At 35.9% G+C, this 21992-nt stretch overlaps 4 protein-coding genes across 5 annotated transcripts; 2 read left to right on the top strand and 2 right to left on the bottom strand.

The window, feature by feature from the left end:
• LOC18778543 lies at nucleotides 1013-6960 on the top strand. The gene is made up of 16 exons (XM_007211892.2): nucleotides 1013-1585; nucleotides 2217-2318; nucleotides 2461-2577; nucleotides 2887-2922; nucleotides 3154-3264; nucleotides 3466-3549; nucleotides 3625-3743; nucleotides 4007-4108; nucleotides 4283-4399; nucleotides 4491-4556; nucleotides 5119-5185; nucleotides 5464-5517; nucleotides 5734-5829; nucleotides 6114-6140; nucleotides 6259-6294; nucleotides 6433-6960. The coding sequence occupies exons 2-16, from the start codon at nucleotides 2259-2261 to the stop codon at nucleotides 6577-6579; spliced, it is 1239 nt and encodes a 412-aa protein (XP_007211954.1). The 5' UTR covers nucleotides 1013-1585; nucleotides 2217-2258; the 3' UTR covers nucleotides 6580-6960.
• LOC18778947 (secretory carrier-associated membrane protein 3) lies at nucleotides 7746-12590 on the top strand. Its single transcript, XM_007211697.2, has 12 exons — nucleotides 7746-8132; nucleotides 9140-9256; nucleotides 9347-9409; nucleotides 10105-10138; nucleotides 10298-10420; nucleotides 10887-10949; nucleotides 11055-11148; nucleotides 11549-11594; nucleotides 11676-11743; nucleotides 11851-11899; nucleotides 12028-12093; nucleotides 12218-12590. The coding sequence occupies exons 1-12, from the start codon at nucleotides 8073-8075 to the stop codon at nucleotides 12302-12304; spliced, it is 870 nt and encodes a 289-aa protein (XP_007211759.1). The 5' UTR covers nucleotides 7746-8072; the 3' UTR covers nucleotides 12305-12590.
• On the bottom strand, nucleotides 12869-13926 carry LOC18780621 (glycine-rich cell wall structural protein 2). Its single transcript, XM_020561890.1, has one exon. It carries the CDS (start codon nucleotides 13677-13679, stop codon nucleotides 13182-13184), a length of 498 nt encoding a protein of 165 aa, XP_020417479.1. The 5' UTR covers nucleotides 13680-13926; the 3' UTR covers nucleotides 12869-13181.
• LOC18779129 (PAP-specific phosphatase HAL2-like) lies at nucleotides 16280-19857 on the bottom strand. Of its 2 annotated transcripts, none has more exons than XM_007213823.2 (3): nucleotides 19212-19857; nucleotides 17089-17776; nucleotides 16280-16873 (listed from the first exon to the last, which is right to left on the bottom strand). In XM_007213823.2, exons 1-3 carry the CDS (start codon nucleotides 19606-19608, stop codon nucleotides 16570-16572), a joined length of 1389 nt encoding a protein of 462 aa, XP_007213885.2. In that variant the 5' UTR covers nucleotides 19609-19857; the 3' UTR covers nucleotides 16280-16569. The 2 variants fall into 2 exon arrangements, with proteins under 2 accessions (XP_007213885.2, XP_020417673.1); XM_020562084.1 differs by lacking the exon at nucleotides 19212-19857 and adding an exon at nucleotides 18459-19190.

Genomic DNA, 21992 nt, shown 5'->3' with positions numbered 1-21992 from the left:
TCAGAATTGCTGAATACCGCGTGTGAATTTAGGTAATTCAAATTCTTTATGACTCTAATGAGTGGATAATGAGAAAAGGATTAGCATAATTAGGACCATAATTTCAAATGTATAATAAGGTTGAAACTAGCGTAAAGATATTAGAATTTTAATAGATACAATTTATGGCTGTTACACTTTTTATTAGGGAATGTGATTAACCGGGAAGGGCTAGACTATATTAGAAAAATACCTAATATTTCATGTGCATTAAAGATATAATATGAATATATTGCCTAACTTGGATGAAGAATGAAGACTATATATAAGAGGTCCTCATAATCCTCTAAAAATTAGTGGGATTATGAGAGATAAGTTTTAGTCATCAACATTTTATGAATAATCCTCATACATCCTTCAAGTTTGTTAGACAACAATATCCATATTATACTTTGATTGTACATAAAATGTAGGCATTTTGCTCGTCTAATCTATAGTCCTCCTTAACAAACGAGGCCTAATTTCCTCTTCCTCTTCATGGTGCAGGCCCCCTACTCTAGAAGTTGGGCTCCTCTACACTACCACTGGTAACTATAGCTGAACCCATTAATTTGTGATTAATGGATAATTAAAAGTCACCCAAAATATAAAAGGATACTTAGACAGGTGTGGAAATTGAATGTAAAGCTGCCAAAAATATTACTGAAGTATATGAACAAATTCATTAGCTTGAAAAGGAAATTATCCTTTGACCTTATCAGAAAAGAAATTAGGTGGACAAATCTGTTCCAGCACATGAAAGTTGTATTAAAAAATCTCTGGATAAATTCCATTCCATTTTAATATCAGCAGTGCTGTTATAAAATTTTCCAAAAACCATTTATTCAAAAAAAGCAAAAGAAAACAAAAATTTCAAAACCAAAAGATCAGGTGACATAGATTTTGGACATACACCAAACGGTGACATTTCACAGTTTCTCTGTGTGTGTTTTATGTTTACAATTATTTTTAAACAAAAAAACAAAGCAAAAAACAAAAAAACAGAAAATAAAACTTCAGAGTCTGGTCTGAGATTTCTCCAATATAAAATAAAGACATAAAATTAGCAAAGGACGACACGAGGATCCGAGAGTTCGCGTGTCTGATACACAGTGACACTCGTCGGCGAGAATCAGAGCCCAAAACCATACGAAGAAAAAACCCATTTTTCTCTCATCATCATTTCTTCATTTCCATGGTTTTCTGATTCTTCTGCGCATGCCCTCACTACTACATCGGCAGCTGACTCACTCCCTTGAAACCCGCCCCCTCCGTCTCCTTCGTCTTTCGACTCTCTCTTCCCCCCTCAATACTCTCTCTCTCTCTATATTGCTCAGTCTCTTTCTTTGCTCTCTCTCTCTGCTTCTGCTTTCTTCTGCTGGGTTTTACCGAATCATAGTCATTGCTTTTGGGTTCAGCTCAGACTTTAGTGACAGCCTCAGCTGGAGCTCGATCGATATACCACTTTCTTTCTTCCAGGCCTTTGATTTTGGAGGCTTCCGATCTTTCATCTAATCTCAGTTTCTTGGCGATTCACAGAGGAGGTGCTTAGTTTTCTGGTTTCATGGTGAGTTTTCGCTTGGGTTCTCTTTAGTGATTGATCAGCTTCAAGATTCTTCAATGATGTCCGCAAAAGTGCAATTTTTTTTTTTAATTTAAAGAAATTGCTGTATCTGGGTTTAAATTATTTTTGCCTTATTAAGATCTCATGGAATTCATTTCTGTATAATAGAGTTTTCCCTTGATGGTAAATTTAAAAAAATAAAACATTTTTTTTTATCTGTTTGTGTTCAGGGTGGGTAGTCTTATGTAGTATTTAATTAGTAATTTCTTTAAAGTTGGGTCGGTTCTGCAAGTGTACTTATGTATTAATAGATTTAGTATTTACTTTGAAAATCTGAAAGAAGTCTCTGTTGCCCAGATTACATATGGAAGCCCCTTGTTGTAGTACTGATCTTTGGAGTCCTTTTAAGACATTCCCACTTACTTCAATAGAAATTCAATCCCTCCCTGGCTTACCCCTTTTCGTAGACTCAAAACATCCAGAAATAAGATGCATGATTATATATAGAATCAGCCGTCAAACTTGGATTTTGGCAAATTTGTGGAATTACTTCTTAAAAAATAGTGTATTCTGGGTAGCATCTGGTTGGAATCACAACTAATATTGGTCTCTGTTTAATGTGCTTGTATTGCAGCTTGTTCTTGTTATGAAAATAAAATAGAAGATTTGGTTGTCTATGAAGTCGCCAAACTCATGGATATGGGTGTTCAAGAAAAGGAGTGCTTTCTCTGATGGAGTATGATCCACAATCTTAGTACCTTGTTTTATTTATTGTTGCATTAAGTTCAAATGATGCCAAAAGGTTTTGCTATTGAGTGATATTTTGGAGTTATTATTTTTTCAATCAAGTGTTCCTATAATGTATAATGCTGGTGCAGGGAAAATGCGGATTGAAGATGAAGCAGCTGTCGTTTATGGGAGTTGTATGTACAGTAATGCTGTTCATTGTGTATAGAACCACCAACTACCAATATCAAGCTTATCAGCAGACAGAGGTACTCCTTCTGTTAATCTGAACTTGTCACTCATCCTTTATAAGGATCAACCAAGATTGGCAGGATATTCTCTTGATGACCTTCTGGCAATCCATTTGGAATCTGTTGTCACCATCTTACACAAGAATATATCAACAATTTTACTGCATTTGATTGGCCGATTTAAATAAGTTTACACTGGGTTTAGAGAAACCCAAAGTAACATAGGAGCATTGCTATTGATTTATGTCATGATAATTCTTCAAATTACTGTTTTTGTTGTCCTGGCTTTCAGTCTACTGATTGTTCTTTTCTCCTCTCATTTATTAGATGGACGCAAAATGGAATCCCTTTGACACAGTAAAGGTAACTGCTTAGATCCTTGTAGCCATGTTGCCAAGTTAATGTTTTCTTACCTTGCTTAATCGGTGTTTCATAACACCTTTAAGTAAGTCTTCTGTAGCTGTTCTTCATTGGTTTATAAATTACTGAAGTTACCAGCCTGATTTACGATTCTTGCATGATTGGATGATCCTATGTGGATGTATGTTTCTTACCTTCATTATATTCTAAATTTCTTCTGTTACTTGCCTCTAGGATATTTTTGTGACTTCCAAAAAGTTGGACAGTTTACCTCGTGGCATAATACAAGCTAGGTCAGATTTAGAGCTAAGGCCTTTATGGTTGACAAGTGGGTCAAGGTTAAAGGTAAGATTCTGATCGTTTTGTGTTTAACATAATTTTTAAGATTCTTTCTTGCACGCCCACTTGTCTTCAGTAATAAAAAATTATAGATGATTGCTAGATTATTGGTACTGTGAGGGGTAAACCAAAGTTCATTAATTATGATAACTGTGTTGATGATGACATATATATTTTTCATGATTTGGGGTGGTTATTCTGATTCAGGTCGATGATTATAGCCATCGTAACTTGCTGGCTATTCCGGTTGGTATTAAGCAAAAGGATAGTGTTGATGCTATTGTGGAAAAGGTAAGTAATACATTTTTCTGCTGTTATGTTCAAAGTGACATCAAGTGACACTTGTCCTAATTTTATCGATTTCAGTTTCTTCCAGAAAACTTTACCATCATTCTATTCCATTATGATGGGAATGTTGATGGGTGGTGGGATCTTGAGTGGAGTAGCAATGCCATACACATAGTTGCCCAGAACCAAACAAAGTGGTAAGTTAGTAGTTGCCTTCACGATTCTCTGCAATTATCTGGCTTGAGTCCACTGACAAAATGGCCTTTTGTATATATTAAATTTTTCCAAGAGTTCAGCATCTACTTGAATGCGTTAACTATGGATGTACTGTGTGCAATGAATTCATTGTATCTAACAGTTGCATTTATCAAAGGGCGGTTCCCTACTATTGATGTTCCTTGATTTTTGTTTCGTTTCTCATTTCTCTTGTCTTTCTAACTTTTTTATGGTTTATTTTCAGGTGGTTTGCTAAACGCTTTCTACATCCAGATATTGTGTCCATTTATGATTACGTGTTTCTTTGGGATGAAGATTTGGGGGTTGAGAATTTTCATCCAGGAAGGTAATATTAATGGGTGTCTAGGACAATTTATGCAAGGCATACCCTGCTTCTGTTTGCCTCTGAATATTTTAACTTGGTCCCATAGGTAGCATATTGATTTTATTTGTGTGTTTTTATGTGGACCATAAATGTTCTTCATTGTATATAATTTAAATTTTGGATTTTCTTTCCCAGATATCTTGAAATTGTTAGACAAGCAGGACTGGAGATATCTCAGCCAGCTTTGCATCCAAATTCAACAGATATACATCATAGAATTACAATTCGTGCTAGAAAAAAGAAGTTCCATAGGTGAATAGCATGGTCTAAACCACTGTATCATAAACTCTATTTATTTTTCTGAATATTAGTTATACTCAAAGAAAATTTTCACTCTTTGCAGAAGAGTTTATGACATCAGAGGCAGTGTGAAGTGTACAGAAGCAAGTCAGACACCACCATGCACTGGGTGAGTTGTCATAATGGTACAATAGATATAGCTATTCTTTCTAAGTGTAAAGAATCTGTTGAATGCTTTTATCTATGTGATGAGTAATTATGATATCTGACCTACCTGATATGTTTTCTTGGTTTACCACTGTTTCTAAAAATATAATCTGTAAAAATGGGAGCTGACACATTTTTTATATTCTGACACTCATGTATGTTTGGACCTCGCTCCACCAGTAGGTCTCACTATGTGTAACTCAACTTATTTTGGGAGGTTGTGGATATAAGGATTTGTATTTAGGATCTCCTTCTCTGATATCATAATAAATTTTATGGTTTGCACATCCTAAAAATTGATTGTTAAGGTGTGGCTTAACAATTATTTGAGAGTCTTACACTAGCTTCTCTTATTAGAGACTGAATGGGCACACAAGTTGATGAATCGCTATAATAGCGTTCTTAAGTGATATACATCTAACATTGGTTATCTGGATATTAATGTCTTCTTTTAGGATATAGTCTATATTTTTCTCTAATGGACTGTGGAATGGTTATTTAGCCTTTTAAATTGACAAATGCAGGTTTGTGGAAGGTATGGCTCCGGTTTTTTCAAGAGCTGCCTGGCATTGTACTTGGCACCTTATACAGGTATCCTTTTTTTATCTTGGTCTGTTCAACTCCACTATAACCCCAACAAACTTTTTTGAAATATTATTTATTATTTTTGGTATTTGTTGCCATGGATTTCTTTCTTTGTGCTGGAACCTTTCTCGCTGATAAGAGGAGGATCATCCCCTTGCTATTTCAATTTTCAAAATTTTTGGAGTGCTTATCTCTTATAAAATTTGAGCACCACTACCATGCCAAATACAATTTTGAAAATATCTTTGTTAAGTTATTCACAGAGCAGCTTTATTTTTGTTCAGAATGATCTTGTACATGGATGGGGTCTGGACATGAAACTTGGATATTGTGCACAGGTAAAACCTACTTTCCTATTTCTTGGGTAAGGTTTAGAATCAATTTCCTCATTCAGTTACTCTTTTTATGAGATTTTCTGCACTGAGGGGTTTGGTTGCCCGAAATTGCTTCAGTTTCTTATCTTTGCTTGATTATTGATTATATCAAATCAACAGTTCCATGTGAGTTTACGTAACATTTAGCAGTCGCCATAAGTAAAATGCCACATTTTGCAGGGAGACCGTACGACGAAGGTGGGAGTTGTTGATAGTGAATATGTTGTTCATAAGGGCATACAAACTTTGGGAGATGGTGGTTTGTCTGCAAGAAAGGTTAGTTGCTCTCTGCCTCGTCCTTGGCTGCAAGAAAGCTTTTATGCTTTTGTTTGATGCTTGCTAGTGTTTGCAAGTGGTGGGCTATTGTTCGAACTGTATGTTTACTGGTGTTAAACCATAAATGAACAACCATCTTGATGGTGGGATTGTTTTTAGATTAGCCCTTTACAATCTCCTGCACATACTCATCTTAACAGCTCAGTTTTTTTTTTTCTCCCTTTTTCTTGGACTACAAAAATTCTCAACTCTCTCTCTCTCTCTCTCTCTCTCTCTATTTGCAGGTTTCCAGTCGTGGGAAGACAAGCAAGGTAAACTTCACTATAAGCATTAGAAATCTTTTTTATTCTTTATTTTTGTTCATAAAATATTTGACAGCTACAAGCAGTCTAAATATCATCTTGTTTACTTTCATTCTATAATATGCAGAAACGTGGTGCTTCAGGTTTTGATGTGCGAACTGAGGTGAGACTAATGAATCTGTAGCCTGCTTTCCATTATGTGTTTATAAATATTCAATTGTATAATCTGAAATGGTGAAAAGTAATAATCTCCGGTGACTCGATAGACGTATTTGTTTTACATTCAATATGGACTTTGCAGATTAGGAGGCAATCAACGCGGGAGTTTTCAATCTTCAAAGAGCGATGGAATAATGCTGTAGACGAGGACATGAACTGGACTGATCCATTTAAAAGTAGCATAAGACGCCGGAAACAGCGCAAACGAAACACCCATTTGAGCTCTTAAGTTAATCCTAACGGGGGTGGTTTAAAATGTTAGTGCAGATTCATTTACAGGCAGAGTCTCCATCTATACCAATAGTTTGTGTAGCCTTTTTTAAACACATAATTAATTCATTATTTGGATATTCATTAATTTTGTTCCCTGCAATTCAGATTTATCCCCATGTCCTGTGTATCTTGTTCCGGCTGCTTTCTCCCTTTTCATTTTCTTGGTTTATACAAGCTATTTAGCTTTTGGTGTAAGATTATAGCTGATATACTGGTCTCCCTTACATTGTTGAAAAAACCAACAGAGTGACTTTGAGGAAGCTGGCAGGGACAATATGAACAGCAAATTCTCTCCATTTTCTGGATGAATTAATTTATAGGCATTTTCTTCTCTTTTCATGAGGTCTCATCTCTGACCACATTTAATCAATTCAATATCACAGCTAGCCTAGCATGACTGCAAAAACACAAAAGCTGAGGGGTGTGAAAAGAAAAGCAGCAGCCTTCTTGGGCTCACATGAAGCTAATATTTATGAGTTGAATATTAAACACACAAGAAAAATAAATCCCTCTAGAAGCACATCAATAGCGCGTAGTGCGTAATATAATCAAATCAAGTCTTTACAGCTGGTGCTTGCTACTTTATTAAAATAAATAATAATCATTCTGAAATGAAATTTCTAGTTTTGGGTGAAGTGTTGCTAATGGGTAGAGTTTTTTTATTTTATTGCATAAAAAATAATATTTTTTTAGTGTTATGTAAATGCTGCTGTTTGCAAATGAAAACAGAGGAAAGCAGCAGACTTTATTGTAGATGAGATCATAAACAAGAAGATTAAAAAAACCTTATTCAAGATTAGTTGACCACGGATTATAGTTGTATGTGTGAGAAATTTTTATTTGTTTGTAATTTAGACTATTGCTTGTATTCAAGAATAAAAAAGAAAGATTAGCTGACGATGTTATTGGACACTGACACCAATATTATGAACAAAAAACCATAAAAAATTAACAACGAATTTTTGTTACAACCAAAGCAACAGCTAACAGGACAGCAACATGTGGATTAATTGACCAACTTTGCAACTTACGCGTTCAAATTATTTTTGAGTTTTTCTTCTTCATTTTTGGTATTATCTAAAAAATTAAAAATGAAAACCAAAAAAATGAAAATTCTTTTTTAGCCCCAGAAATATGAAAATCAAATTAAAAAGCCGCCTTCGTTGTCGAAAGCTGACAAAAGAGTAGACGAGTCCTCCGCTTTCTCCATCTAGAAAAATATTTAAAGACAGCAACCGTTTAGTAATTTTCTCTCTCTAGAAATTCCATTAATCTCCTCAGTTTCTTTTACTTTTGTGCCTGAAAATAATTTTTCTCCTTCAATTCTATTTCTTCGCCTACAAGCTTTTTCTTTTCATTTTCTGCTTGTAGTCTCAGATCTCTTAAGAGAATTTGCCTCCAAGTTCGGAGACTGGTCCTCGGCACTCAAATCTCATCTCTTTCTCTTCCATGGCTGGTCGATACGATAGTAACCCTTTTGCTGAAGAAGATGAAGTCAATCCCTTCTCTGTAAGTTTCTTTGCCAATCATTTTCCTACTGTTTCTATTGAAATGAATTCGAATTGGGTTTTTTTTATTTGGTGAATCTGATTTAGTAAGGTCGTTGACTTGCTGGGTTTTGGATGTGTTTTAGTAGATTTTAAGATCTATGGTTTTGTGTGTGTTTGGGTTTCGTTGTGAAATTAAAGTAAATCGATCGACTTTTCTGCAACTGCCCAACTTTTCTGGAGCTTTATTATTGTCTTGTTGAATTTCTATTATAGCAGTTTGCTCTAGAAATTATGATCGAAATCCATATATACAAGTAACCTTATCTAAATCCAACTCCGCAACTTCTTTTTTTCTTTCTCGATTTTGAGTTGGCGTTGGTGGTTGATTGTGTGGTTTTTATAACCAGCCAAAATCTTGTTGGATATGGTCGGAATGGGATTCCAGACACAGTTCTCAGTCCCTTGCACATATAGGGTTTAAAAACTATCTTCCTTAGACGTTGTTTTTTGCTTGTAAAAAATGATTTTGGTGTGGACTCTTAACTTAAGGTTTGACTCTAAAGGGACAAAAATGTTCAACTTTAGATACGACATTGTATTGTAAAAAAGGATGTAGATTCATGTAACCCAGTTAAGGAAAATGGATCATACTTGAATGTCTCCGTTCACAAGTAGTTGTTCTAATTTCTGATACCCCCAGAACAGATTTTTGGATTACAATCAAATCGTGGATGGAAGGGGTACCTATAAAGTTCCCAAAATTCAGAGCTTCTAAAACTATCCAATTATTGTTTAAAGTACATCTAGACAAGTAGTTGTATCTGTGTAGTACATTGACGGTAGAGAATGGAGGGTTTTATTAACAGGGAACATTGAGTTCATTACTTGGGTTCTTAAATGATGTGTTTCTCTGTTTCCTTCGGAAATGGTAATCATGGCTTTGTATGTAAAAGAAACTGAGGAAATATACTGGCTTATATCACCTACTGTTTGAGCTCTCATGCATATGTGCTACAAATTGATCAGAATCCTGGAAGTGTTGCTCCTGCCAAAAACTCAAGACTTTCACCTCTTCCTCCTGAGCGTGCTGGTTTCAATTATGGCCTTGGTGACACCGTTGATATACCTATCGATGGAAATGCAGTAAGTTTGAACTCAACTTGTTAAATAGTCAATTGAAATTGACCTATTTTTTAAATACTAATTTTAGTTTTTTCTTTCTTTTGAATCTAGGATCTGAAAAAGAGGGAAAGGGAGCTCCAAGCTAAAGAAACTGAATTGAGAAAGCGGGAGGAGGTATGACTTGAAAGAAACTATAAATTCTGAATGTGTGAAATTTTCTCTTACTGGGATATGTACTTAATTAGTACACTGTTGTTGTCAACCTGGTCATCAATACGAGGCTGAAAATCTTCTCAAATTAAAAAGTGTGAAAGTGACCTTTCTGGGTTGGATTGTACCGCTTGTACTTCCTGGAGTACAATCCTACCCCATAAAGAGAGGCAGGGGGTGAGGTCAGTGATACAATGTCATGCGCATGTGAATTGCATTTTTACATAAAAAGATGGTGCTGATTTTCATTAATGCCTTTTTCTATTTAAAAAAAACAAAAAAACAAAACGTGTGGCAATTCGTTTGCTCCAAATTTGGTGTTCCATGGTGGAATCTGGTATGGTTATAGATATGCTTGTAGGATGACATGGCTGTCCTGTTACAAGGTATAAGGGACGTGTTTGAAGGGCTGTTACCATTATGCATTTTCTTGGTGTCTGGTTAGGGAGGAGTAGGAGGGTGTTTAAGGGGACAATTTTCTGGGATGGATTTAAGGAACTGGCTTATGAGTTTTTTCTTTGAATATTTTCAGAGCAGTTCTGTTTCGTTCTTCTCTTGTTGACTTTTACTCTCTTAACATATGTTTCAATTAACTTCCTGTTATAGTTGATCATTCATCCATACAAATTTTAACTGTTTTTTAATTTATTATTGTACAGATAGTAAAACGGAAAGAAGATGCGGCAGCACGTGGTATTTTGCCTTGCCTTTTGGTTGTACTGGCTTTCCTCTTCTTCTCATTTTTGGGGGGTTAAAGTATTGTGTTCCAAATGCTGTATAAACACTTACAAGTTTGATGTCCTTTGAAAGTTTATCAACTATAGTTTTTCCATGCTCCCTTTTGTTTTGCAGCTGGAATTGTTCTTGAGGAAAAAAATTGGCCAGCTTTCTTCCCAATTATCCATCATGATATTGCAAATGAAATACCGATTCACTTACAAAGGGTGCAGTATGTTGCGTTTACAACATGGTTAGGTATGCCAACCATTTAATTTTATGGATGTTATGATTATGCGTTAACTATAATCACAATTATAATTGCAAATTTAATGTAAATGAATTGTATATGTGTGTGGCTTTTTGTTCCCTTGGGCGGAAATCGTTGTTGTTGGTGGTTGACCTTGTACTATGGTGTTGGGCCTGAAAATTTGATGAAAGCCCAAAACTTATAACAATCATAAGTATAGCAGTTGGGTTTAGTTTCTATATACCATTGCATGCTTTTGACTTCAAAAGATGACTTATTTTACCTAGTGGCTGTAGTGTCTAATCATCTGTTTCTTAGCATTACTTCATCATGCCATCATGATTTGGTTGTGAGATAGGCTGTGTGAGCTGTTCTTTTATTTTTTATTTTTTATTTTTTAAGTATCCTTAACTTTTAAACTAGAGTTCATCAGGGACTCTCTAGATATTGGTGATGAATGGTGATGTTATGCAGGAATTGTTCTTTGCCTTTTCTGGAATATAATAGCTGTTACTACAGCGTGGATTAAGGGCGAAGGTGAGTGAAAGTATACTGTGCACCTGTTCTACACATGATCAAGTATTTATTTTGGATCCTCTGTTCAAGTTTGGTGAATTTGAACTTTTTGTGATTTTTGTGTAGGGGTAAAAATCTGGTTCCTTGCTGTTATCTACTTCATAGCAGGGGCTCCTGGATCCTATGTCTTGTGGTACCGACCACTGTACCGAGTTTTCAGGTATATATTGCCCCTTTTTTCTAAAATTGGTCGTTGATATTTTTTTCTTCTTCATTTTTTAGCCTTTCTGAAGTCCTATTTTTGTGATTCCTCTTGTTTATAAGCCAAAAAGAAACCCTCTGAAGCTTGAACCCTTGTGAGACTATAATGAAGCAACAAAGAACAATTTAGTGAACATGTAGGGAAGAAATTTTATTGGATTTTAGTAATATGATAGTATGTGATGATGGTTATGAGGAATTAATCTGGTTCAGTTGCTGCAACTTCCAAGTTGTTAACCTCTGTTCTGACATTAGCGCTAATGTATCATGTAATTTGTTTCAAGAATGTGGACTGATGTTTTAGCTCCTGGATTTTTACTTGTGAAATTGATTTGTATTCTCATTCAATTTTTTTGCAGGTCCGAGAGTGCTTTGAAGTATGGATGGTTTTTCATGTTTTATTTGGTAAGTTGGGTAGTAGGCATGCAATTCATTTCAGGAACTCAGCATAACTATTGCTCATAATCTATTTTCTTCTTCCTACAGCTCCACATTGGCTTCTGCATCTTTGCTGCTGTTGCGCCTCCACTAATTTTCAAAGGAAAATCTCTCACGTATGCCCTCTTTTAAATTAGGAATGCACTTCAACATTCTTTATAAGTGAAAACCTTTTTCCCTTTGTTTGCTGCTTATGATTTCCTGTTGTGTTCCTTTGGAATAGTGGCATTCTGGCTGCAGTTGATGTTGTGGGAAACCATGCTTTGGTTGGGGTAAGAATGTTGGTCCTGAAGTCAATTTTGTTCGAACATTTTGTATGACTGCCCACCTGCACGCGTGGAGCACTTTCAGATGCTTCTTTTTCTTTTGAGGATGCTAATTATTTTTTCATTGTTTATAGATCTTCTACTTCATTGGATTTGGAATGTTCTGTCTTGAATCATTGCTTAGCATCTGGGTTATTCAGGTCTAATTCCAATATCCAATTCTCGTTGCCAGATTCTCACAAAAAGATAAGCAACGTGTTGAGTGCTGTTGTAGCACTTATTCTTTCGTCCTCTGTAACACTTTTTTTTCCTTTGCATGTGCAGCAAGTGTACATGTACTTCCGGGGAAGTGGTAAAGCGGCCGAAATGAGGCGTGAAGGAGCAAGAGGAGTTGTGAGGGCAGCGCTTTGAAGCTAAAGGCTTGTACGGAGAAGAAAAGATGGGAGACTTCTGTATTGATATAGGTTGTATATGCCCTTAGTTGCAGGATTTGCGGATACACAGATGTTTTGTTTGAGCCTTATTTTTTATTTGTTCCTTCCCCTTTACGCTTGTTTCATAGAGATTGATTGATTTAAGTGCTACCTCTGTTTCTATACTGGAGACTGATTAGGAGGCTTGGTAGAAAGAAAAAAACCATTTTCTCTTGATTTTGCTGTTTCTAAAGATCCTGTTAATTCCATCATTTTTTGCCTAATTTTTGGAAATATCTCTCTCAGGGCTATGATTGTTCCTGTAACCTGAGCCCTTATTTGCATATTGAGTGAAGGTATAACGTATAAATAGATATGAAAAGGCTGATTTTAAAATTTTGCAACAGATCAATGCTAGACTGTAATATTAATTACGAAAGCAACATATATCCTAAATGAAAGAACATCTTGTCTCTGTTAAAAGAATCAAGAATAACTATCAACTTGAATGAAATTTTGTTGAGATGCGTGGTGTGGTCCAAAGTTGATAGATTGGAGCATAGGGACATCATTACTCTTAAATAAAGCAAAATCATATCACAGACTTTAGGTTTCAAGTACCAACACAATCACAAAAAGCTTTAAATACAACCAGCAAAGCTTAGCACCAAAAAAGGAAAAACAAACAAATACTCTTAAGCCACTCGTAGTAGTAGAAACTTGCAAAAAAGAAGATTGAATAGTCTCATACGATATTATAGTATGGTCCACTACTCAGATGCTTATACATACTATATAATTATAGCAAACTATATATATTAATATTACCGGCTGCCGGCTGCAGCAGCATAACAGGAACACCACTCTATTTTCCTCTAGCAATAAGCACTACACTTCTTCTTGCAATCAATGGTGCACCCACCGCCACCGCCGCCGCCACCGTATCCCTTTCCTGATCGGCTGTAGGAGGTGAAGCACTTAGCAGGGCAAGTCAACTTCTTCTTGTAGCATGGACCCTTTTCTTTACACACCAGAGAAGTCCTCACAGTACCACCCCTGGAGTACCCTCCATTCGGACCCCCATACCCGCCTCCATATCCGCCACCCACACCGCTGCCAAAACCCTTTCCAAACCCGGGTATGTCGAAGCCGGGTCCAAAGAACCCGCCCATGCCACCACTACCATCATTACCGCCATTACCACCACTACCACCACTACCACCACCTTTGTTGTTGTTTTTGTTGTTCTGGTTGGTGGGTTTGTCATTTGAGTGCTTGAGTTCAGCTGAGAAACTGGATTCGGGTCGGGCTGAGATAACAAGTGAAGCAGAGAGGAGCAGAGTGGATAAGAAAAGACATGATATTGGGATCATTTTTTCGTTTTGCTTTTGCTTTTTTTGGGGGGAGTTAGTGGGGAGAGAGTGATGAGAATTGAGAATTGAGAAAGGAGTGTTTGTGAACTGGGAATGAATATATACAAGTTGAGTTGGGGGACATATCCTCTTCCTTCCTTGCTAGTGGTGGTACTAGCGGTAGTGGTAGTGATGAGTATGAAAAGGCACATTTAATAGAGATGTTGGAGGACAGTTTGCAAGGCCCTATATGAATGTGAGTAGGTCGGGTGCATTTATTATCCTCATCTTTTTGTTTCTTTCATTTGACATATATTATATATCCAAATTTCTTGAGAAGAACTTACATGTATTGGGTATTCTAAGTCTATCATATATTGGCATGTCGAAAAATTAAAACACATAATAATAAGTGATTGGCTCGAAACAACGTCACAATACTATCTCGGTATAAATAAGTTTTTCTCAAATTCCTTTTGTATTATATATTGTGTAATAAGTTGACACGTGAAGTTCGGTCTATGCATTAACTGATATCAACAGCTTGGCGGGAACCCACATGCAGTTAATCAATTTTTACATTTTAGAAACGAGTGTGCATAGTAGATTGTCGATATTTGATTTGATATATTTTGTCAATACTCTTAATATTTTGATGTCTTCCTCAATTTAGTAGTTAAAATTAGCTTTGATGTAGCATCTTAGCTTCGAGGTTAGTTTTGAGATGTTACTTGTTGAATACAATTACGTATCTAATTTTAGAATGAAACCTTGAAGATACTTATGGGATGTGCAGAGAGATGAGCAGAACAGAAGAGAGTTAGACTTGGCTATTCACAGGACTCACAGAAATATCATAAAACACTGAATAAATGTGGCTAACTTCCAATCTGCAATTCATTTAAAGACGACGGTGATTCTCAAGTCATAGGCACATGCAAAATATGAAGTCTCTGCATTTGGAAGGAAAAAGCAGGCATCACGACCTTTGAGCATATGCATCAATCAAGCACACCTGTAATGGATAAGAAACCTAATTTGCACAGATGATCAAGTACACGTACATATATTGTGATGGGATTGGGCAAATAAGGTGACACAAGTAATAATGATAGTGGGCACCTTGACTTGAGATCAAATGTTATATTCTACGCATAGAGCTAGCTACAAATTACAAACAATCACCTAAGTTATATAGCTAGCTAGGGCTGCTGTTTTAGTGCCACACTTACATCCCTCGTGCCTTATTTAGGATGATTATACACAGCCTAACAAGTTTTGCCCAACTTTTCATTCCTTCAGGCTTCAATGTGGTCCAATGGATGCAACTTGGTGCGGTTTTCTTTTTTTCAATACAAGAAATATTAGGTAGAAAGTGTCGCATTCAACTCATTCTTTTATTTGTTGAAAAATTATATTAAACAGTACTTAGAGCTTCCAGATTACCCACATTTTGTGCTCAATTTTGCTCTGCTTGCAAGATATGCACACAAAACTACAGTGGATGAGAGATCTTTTGAAGAGTGATACTGTTAAGTTGTTTAAATTTCTCTGTCTGAGCTGCCTTTGCCGAATGCTGGCAACCTTCTCTCTAACCTTCTTCTTTTTTTGCTTGACATGTATCATTTTCCTTACACTTAAAACAATGTCATTAATATATTATACAAGCTAACTTTTGTTTTCCAAATTTACCCTTATTAAATGTATTCAATTTATCCAAAACTTCACAACTTTCTTACCATCTTATTAATTTTTTTCTAACATAAAATTTTTTTTAAAAGAAAATATATGCTTTAAAGAGGAAATGTCTGGTTTTTTTAAATAAAAAAAATTTAACACAAAGGGGTTAGATAGGAAAAAAAAAAGTCCTTTGTGTTTTTAAAAAAACGGTCATTTTCTCTTTTTTGAAAAAAATTAGACATTTTCTTGAAAAAAATAATTGATGTTAAAATAAAATTAAAAAAATGATAAGAAAGTTATGAATTTTTTTTGAATACATTTAATAAGGGTAAAGTTGAAAAACAAAAATTAATTTATATAATATATTAATAATATTATTTTAAATATAAAAAGAATGAAATTAATAAAATAAAATAAAAAGAAAATTACTAGCATTTTTCTTGACCAAATCCTATTAGATATTGACAACCACTATGTTGTCAAAGTTGTCAACAGGAGGAGCCGAGCAATTAAGACTGGAGGGCCGACCACTTATTTTATTTGACTTTCAGACTCCATACAGACATGTCTCTCAAGTCTCAACTCCCGAAAGGAAAAGACAAGAAAGAGAAAGAAAAAAGTCGTTTGTTTTGCATCCCCCAGGCTTATGGCTAGCTAGCTAATCTATTGATTAGGACTACAAAAGGCAACCATCCTTGCTTAATTAATTCCATTTCTACAAAGTCAAAATTTCATGTCCACTGCCATTAAATAACAACACGTATGAGTTATGAGTTGTATGATAACTTCTTCTCCGTCGGAGAACTTGAAATTGCATCTTTTTCAAAAAAACAGAGTTGAACAGAAGCAGTCATTTACTTCTGCTTCCGCGTGCTGCATCCATCTGTCACAGAACAGTCTCACAGATGTGAGTGCCTTATTTAATGTTAACGTGCTAAAGATTCAACGTTATCCTTTTTGTTTTCTGTTCTGTGCTTCTTATTTTTCATCCTTTTATTTTGCTCCCTCCAGAAAGCCAATGCCCATTTTTACTTTGTCTATGGGTTTGCATGGTGTTTTAAATCCATACGTCAACTGGGTTTCAATTCCATTATTTACAGGGCTTCCAGATGGGCCTTGCCCGAACACAAATGAAAGCAGTTTCATGTAATTGCAGCCCAAGAAGCAGTTGCTAGAGAGAGAGAGAGAGAAAGAGATAGGCAACATAGCAGAGCAGAGCCTTTGTTATAAGTTACAGAGCAGATGAGTCCCAGCTAGCATCAACAGCCCTGATGATCTTGTCATGTAGGTTGGCTCCAGCGCTAGCAATTACACCTCGATCAAGACCTTCTAAGTATATGCCCTTTGAAAAGTCCAGTGGACACCCTCCAGCATCTGTAACTACACCACCAGCCTCTTGTATGATAACTACACCAGCTGCATGATCCCAAATCTTCTCCTTGTAGCCAGCCCTTGCAAACTTCATAAAAATCTCGGCATCCCCACGAGCTATAGCCGCGTACTTCACCATGCTGTATACTCGCAATGGCTGCTTCCTGCAAGTAGCCAAAACATGATAATATGATCTCTCTTACAATAAAACTTGTGCATCTAATTTACCGCACGACTTCTAGGCTTAAACTTTAACTGAACAACGGCTTTGAATCTATATTGAAATAGCTAATATGGCTCAAGTCCTATGAGATTCCAAATGAGATCAGTAGAATGTAACATATATGGAAAACAGAAGGGAACTCAAAAGATATGGTACCTGAGCCCGACACTGTGAGCTAGCCCTGCTGTGAAGGAATGACTTGAATTTGCCTTCTCAACCGGTTCACAGAAGGTTGCCAATGATGGATTATCAATGGAGGACACTCGGACAGGTCTTGCAGAGTTTGGCCACACTAAGTTCTTATTTACATGGAGCAGTGGTTGCATCCAAGCCTCCCCACTACCTCTTCTAGCATAAATCACACAACCCTTGTCCCATGATTCTGATGTTGATGGGGTCAACTTAGATATAATTCTATGATACCGGTGATGATAGTTGAGCCATTCCTTCCTCATTGGGTAATTAGGACAGCCAAGAACTCCAAGCACTACTTCTCCATCCTCTATTAATGCCAGAGCTATAGCATATTGATCACCTCGCACAAAACCCAATGTGCCATCAACAGGGTCGAGTGCCCAAAATCTCCCAGCAGGCCCTCCAATGGAGTTGCATCGATTGATGGCTTCAAGAACCTCTGTTGTCCCAAGAGCCATTTTCGGACCTTTAAGTCCATAGCGAGGCGCTTCAGCTAGGCATTCATTTACTGTTTTCACCACAGTTTCTAATACTCCACCTGCCTTAGCCTTGGAAAGATTTTGAATATCTTCTTCAGCAACAATGGACACATTACTGCTCCCAAAAGACTCTGACAGGATGCAGCTCACAGTTGCTTGGACACTCCAATCTGTTTGCATGGTACATTTCAAGAAAATTAGTCAATCCAATTCCAAATTGCATAACAAAAGAGCAGAGAGGATATCTATTAAACTAGATTCATAGCTTTATTCATTAAAAATTGACTAGACTCCAATAACATGAGGTCATTTTGGTCGCACCCTACAGCTTTTCACTCAGTTTTTTGTATCAAGTTTCTTATGTCATATATTGGAATCCATTCGAAAAATAAGCAAGTTTAAAACTCCAGTATAAAACAGGGTGCTATATTGTAAGCTACCGCTAGAGAAATGCTCAGAACTATAAACTGGTATAGTTCTTAAGATGATGGTACCAAATATTCCAGCTTTTTCTGGAACCCATCTTTTGACTGCTGAAAGCTAAACTACTCCAAATTGTAGAGATGCCTAACGTAAAAAGAAAATTAGGTAATGCTTTCCTCAATCAGAAAGCTACGTGGGAGAAGACGAACACCGATTACTAGGAGTCTGAGACAGGACAGTAGAAAGATTGTTTCTGAAGGTAGTGTAGAAAGAAAGACATAGAGCTGCTGGAATAGACTGCGAGATAAGGGCTTAAAGTGCCACTATGCTTGGTCCAAAATGTAAATGTGCCTCTCTAGAGATTCCACACTCTAAAAGGCGGAATCAATTCAAGGAATAACATAACACAGGGACTTAAGATATCATGACCTTTGCAGATTCTGAGATGAGTTTTGTGCGTTCGGTTCAGCATTTTATCATACATTCTGCAACTTAACGGGTGAAGGTGTCATAATAAAATATTAAAGAAAAAAAATACTAGAACAAATGCTTGATGCACAAAGGAGGCATCTTTCAAGCACTCTAGGAGACTAGGACTAGCAGCATCATTATACTTTATCAACATGCTCTAAAGTTGCCACTAGGAAACCAACAAACAGCAGCACAAGTTGATAAAAATGTTTTCTATAATACAATTTCAAAAGCACTTTGAACTAAAGGGAAAGTTAATATTATGCCCACAGTTCCATAATTTCCAAAAGAACCAAACTTAAGAATTCAAAGTGAATACGTCATAGGTCAATTGAATAAGAATTTATTTCTTCAAGCCTATCTTTTAGGAAACCCGGAAAGTATAGTGTACAATTACATTCCTTCCAATAATTCAACGACTGAGCAGAAGTTTTCTTCCATTTAATAATATAATAAATGCCCAAGAAAGGAAACCAAATGAAGAAACATATTCATAATCAAAGGAAGCAAAACAGAGTCTCCAAACAATTTAAAGCAACACAAAACCTTTGTGCCTACACCATACAAATCTGAATCAAACAACCAAATAAAATAACCAAAACCAACCAATATTTTTGATGACCCAATTCAGGAAAAAACAACAACAACAACAACAACAACAACAAAAGGGTTACCAAGCAAGGAACAAGAAAGAGTTAGAGATTGAATGACCTGCAACAGTGACAGGGGAATTGTCATCTTTGGATTGAACCCCATCGCTGGTCTTAGAAATCAAACTGTTTTGAACTCTCTGGCAGAGAGAGCATGCCAATTGCACGGTTCTGACAGCCACATCCAATTCTTGAGAGTAGTTCACAGGTTCTGGGGATGAAAAGCTGAGTTTTTTCTGGTCTTCCATGACAGGGAAGGACTGGGTTTGGTTGAAGCTGGATAGGCAGCAGCCAATGTGGCCTCTTGACATGGCGTTGTGGTGGGTTTTGTTGCCGCGTAAGAAGATAAAGAAGCTTCCTACGTGGTTGGGTATGAAGTTGTTGTGCTTGTCATTCCATTTTCCAAGTCCCAAATTATGCGAGACTTTTATAGCCATACTCGAAGAATGTAAAGGCATATCATCAAATCAATGAATGAAAGAGAAAGAAAAGAAAGAAGGAAAAAAATCTGACTTTGTGTGTGTTATTGAGTGAGTGTGTGAGTGTGGTTTTCCTACGATTTGGAGTATGTGGGTTTTGGTGACGTTGGAAGGCTGGCCTAAAAGGGTAAAAAAACAAGAGAAAGTGATGGCTTATGCTTCTGGGATCATAATCGGAGAAGGAAGTCACTTTAAATACAAACTTTTATTTTAATTATATCTCATTTTATCTTCATTTATTTTTCCCTTTTGGGTTTTTTTTTTCTTTATAAATTTTTTGCTCATGGTTTGAAAAAAACAAAACAACCATTTTAATGGCTATAAATGAGTTATTTTAAATATAGCCGAGTATGTATTAATTTCATATTAGCAATAAAAACTTGCTTATTGATTTAGATTCAATAACAAAATTTGTTAATATTATCAAGGATTGCATAACATAACTTGAATAAATACACTTTTAATTCTATTGCTTAACATATTTTAATTTTGATAATATGTATTTTTTTTGTTGCATTTAGTATATATTTGTTTTATGTTTTATTAAAAATTAGTCAATCAAACTATGAACTAACGTGGTTTATGTGATTTAACGATTATAGAAACAGTAAGTACAAAAAAAAACATTAAATTTTAAACTAATAACTTTAGCTAGTCCATTCATTGAAAAATTCATAGTTCCGCACAATAATATGAAATTAACACCAAAATAAAAAGGGCACAAATAAATAGAACCAGAGTATGGTCACTATGAACTCATGAAGACGTATGCGGCAGGTTGAGAAGTGTTAATAGAAGCAGAATATGGTCACCATGAACTCATGAAGACGTATGCGGCAGGTTGAGAAGTGTTAATATTAGCACTGGTTATGAGGAGTGGAATCTGATAAGATTGATCATTACATGTTTGATTAGATGACATTAATTTAAGCGGCTGGATTCTCTTTTTCATTTTCAGTCTGTTTTTGGCTGGCAAGTGGAAGTTGTGATACCAAAGAAAGAAAGACTTGATGTTTATCTTACGGGGAGAGGCCCCCATAATCATGGATTTCATGATTTCTTTCATCTAGTTTTGGAAACTTGTGCCCTAATTGATATTCTTTTTTAATGAAAGAAGATGATTAGATTTATCATGAACTTGATTGGTTTGCACACACACACTAACCCTAAACAAAACTCTCTCATGCAATAAAAAGGCAAGTGTGCCACTTTCTTTGAAAATTTTGAAAGCACTAGGCATTAGATGCCAAAATTGAATCCACAATGGGCTATCCTCGTAATCAGCGGCAGCAAAACACGTCATTATCATGTTAATCAGGTTTTTCACTGTTAAGTTATGTCGACTGGCAAATGATCCACTAGTGTAGTGGTTCTAAGTATTTACTCCCTCAAATAAGGTCCTGGATTAGAGTCCTAACATCCGTGTCGTGTGCGTGAGTTTAATATGCTATCGCCAATTTTAATAGAAAAGGTCCTCAAAAATAAAAATAAAATAAATGAAGTTATGTCGACTTATTTGCTTTGGATTCTTTTCGGCTCAAGTTTGAACTCAACACAACAACAGCTTTCAATTCAACTCAACTTACTTCAGCGTTTCAATAGCATGACGTAGTTTCCCATTTTATTTTAACTTGTAGATACAAGATCTTATCTCATCCGCACGTCATTATCGTAAACATGTACACCCTATCTTTTTTGTTCAATGTTGAATTTAAATCTACAAGCAATAACTTAACGGTTCATGTTCATATTTGAATTTTTTCACCCTTTAACTTAACCGGTCGTTTCATGTCAACCCGTTAACTTTACATATCGTGCCAAATCCGATACGAAGAAGACAAAAAAAACGACCTGTAAACTTTGCCAGGTCAAAAGACAAGTTAAGGAAATTTATTTCTCTGGGCTTTCAGGTGTGGTAGACGCCTTCATGTGTAGAGCCCTGTCAGCCCAATATTGCACTTAAAATATGGGCTTAAGCTCATACTGGAATTGCAATGTAGCTATTGTTTGGGCCTAGTCTACCCATGCTTTATAAAAATCCAAACCCAACCTATCGGGGTTTACCAACGATTTAAACGACCAGAAGAATCGTTTGGCATAATTGTGTGGAGTAGAAAGCCATTCAAACCTTCCACCAAAAAAAAAAAAGAAGAAAAAGAAAGCCATTCAAACTATGTGCTGCAAAATTTGTTAGAGGCGCCGTTCAATATTTTATATCATTTTATATTTGTAATTTTTTCTATTTTTATGTAGAAAGCGAAAAATATATAGGAGAAATGAATTTTTTTTTAAAATGAGTGGAATGAGGAAGAATATAGAAATCAAGGAGAATTCATAAAAACTTGAAAAGGAAAACCATTTCA

This window comes from Prunus persica, chromosome G4 (assembly GCF_000346465.2).
Source record: "Prunus persica cultivar Lovell chromosome G4, Prunus_persica_NCBIv2, whole genome shotgun sequence".
Taxonomy (NCBI): Eukaryota; Viridiplantae; Streptophyta; class Magnoliopsida; order Rosales; family Rosaceae; genus Prunus; species Prunus persica.
The sequence above is the reverse complement of the archived record's forward strand: the minus strand, read 5'-3'. Positions and strand labels throughout refer to the sequence as shown.

Coding starts and splice junctions, on each gene's coding strand:
- LOC18780621 (XM_020561890.1), bottom strand. CDS start 13,679: ATGATCCCAATATCATGTCTTTTCTTATCCACTCTGCTCCTCTCTGCT.
- LOC18779129 (XM_007213823.2), bottom strand. CDS start 19,608: ATGCCTTTACATTCTTCGAGTATGGCTATAAAAGTCTCGCATAATTTG. Junction 17,777..19,211: donor TTCCCCTGTCACTGTTGCAG/GTCATTCAATCT, acceptor CCATGCAAACAG/ATTGGAGTGTCCAAGCAACT. Junction 16,874..17,088: donor GCTCACAGTGTCGGGCTCAG/GTACCATATCTT, acceptor GGCTACTTGCAG/GAAGCAGCCATTGCGAGTAT.
- LOC18778947 (XM_007211697.2), top strand. CDS start 8,073: ATGGCTGGTCGATACGATAGTAACCCTTTTGCTGAAGAAGATGAAGTC. Junction 10,421..10,886: donor TGCGTTTACAACATGGTTAG/GTATGCCAACCA, acceptor GATGTTATGCAG/GAATTGTTCTTTGCCTTTTC. Junction 11,149..11,548: donor CCACTGTACCGAGTTTTCAG/GTATATATTGCC, acceptor ATTTTTTTGCAG/GTCCGAGAGTGCTTTGAAGT.
- LOC18778543 (XM_007211892.2), top strand. CDS start 2,259: ATGAAGTCGCCAAACTCATGGATATGGGTGTTCAAGAAAAGGAGTGCT. Junction 2,923..3,153: donor ATCCCTTTGACACAGTAAAG/GTAACTGCTTAG, acceptor ACTTGCCTCTAG/GATATTTTTGTGACTTCCAA. Junction 6,295..6,432: donor GTTTTGATGTGCGAACTGAG/GTGAGACTAATG, acceptor TGGACTTTGCAG/ATTAGGAGGCAATCAACGCG.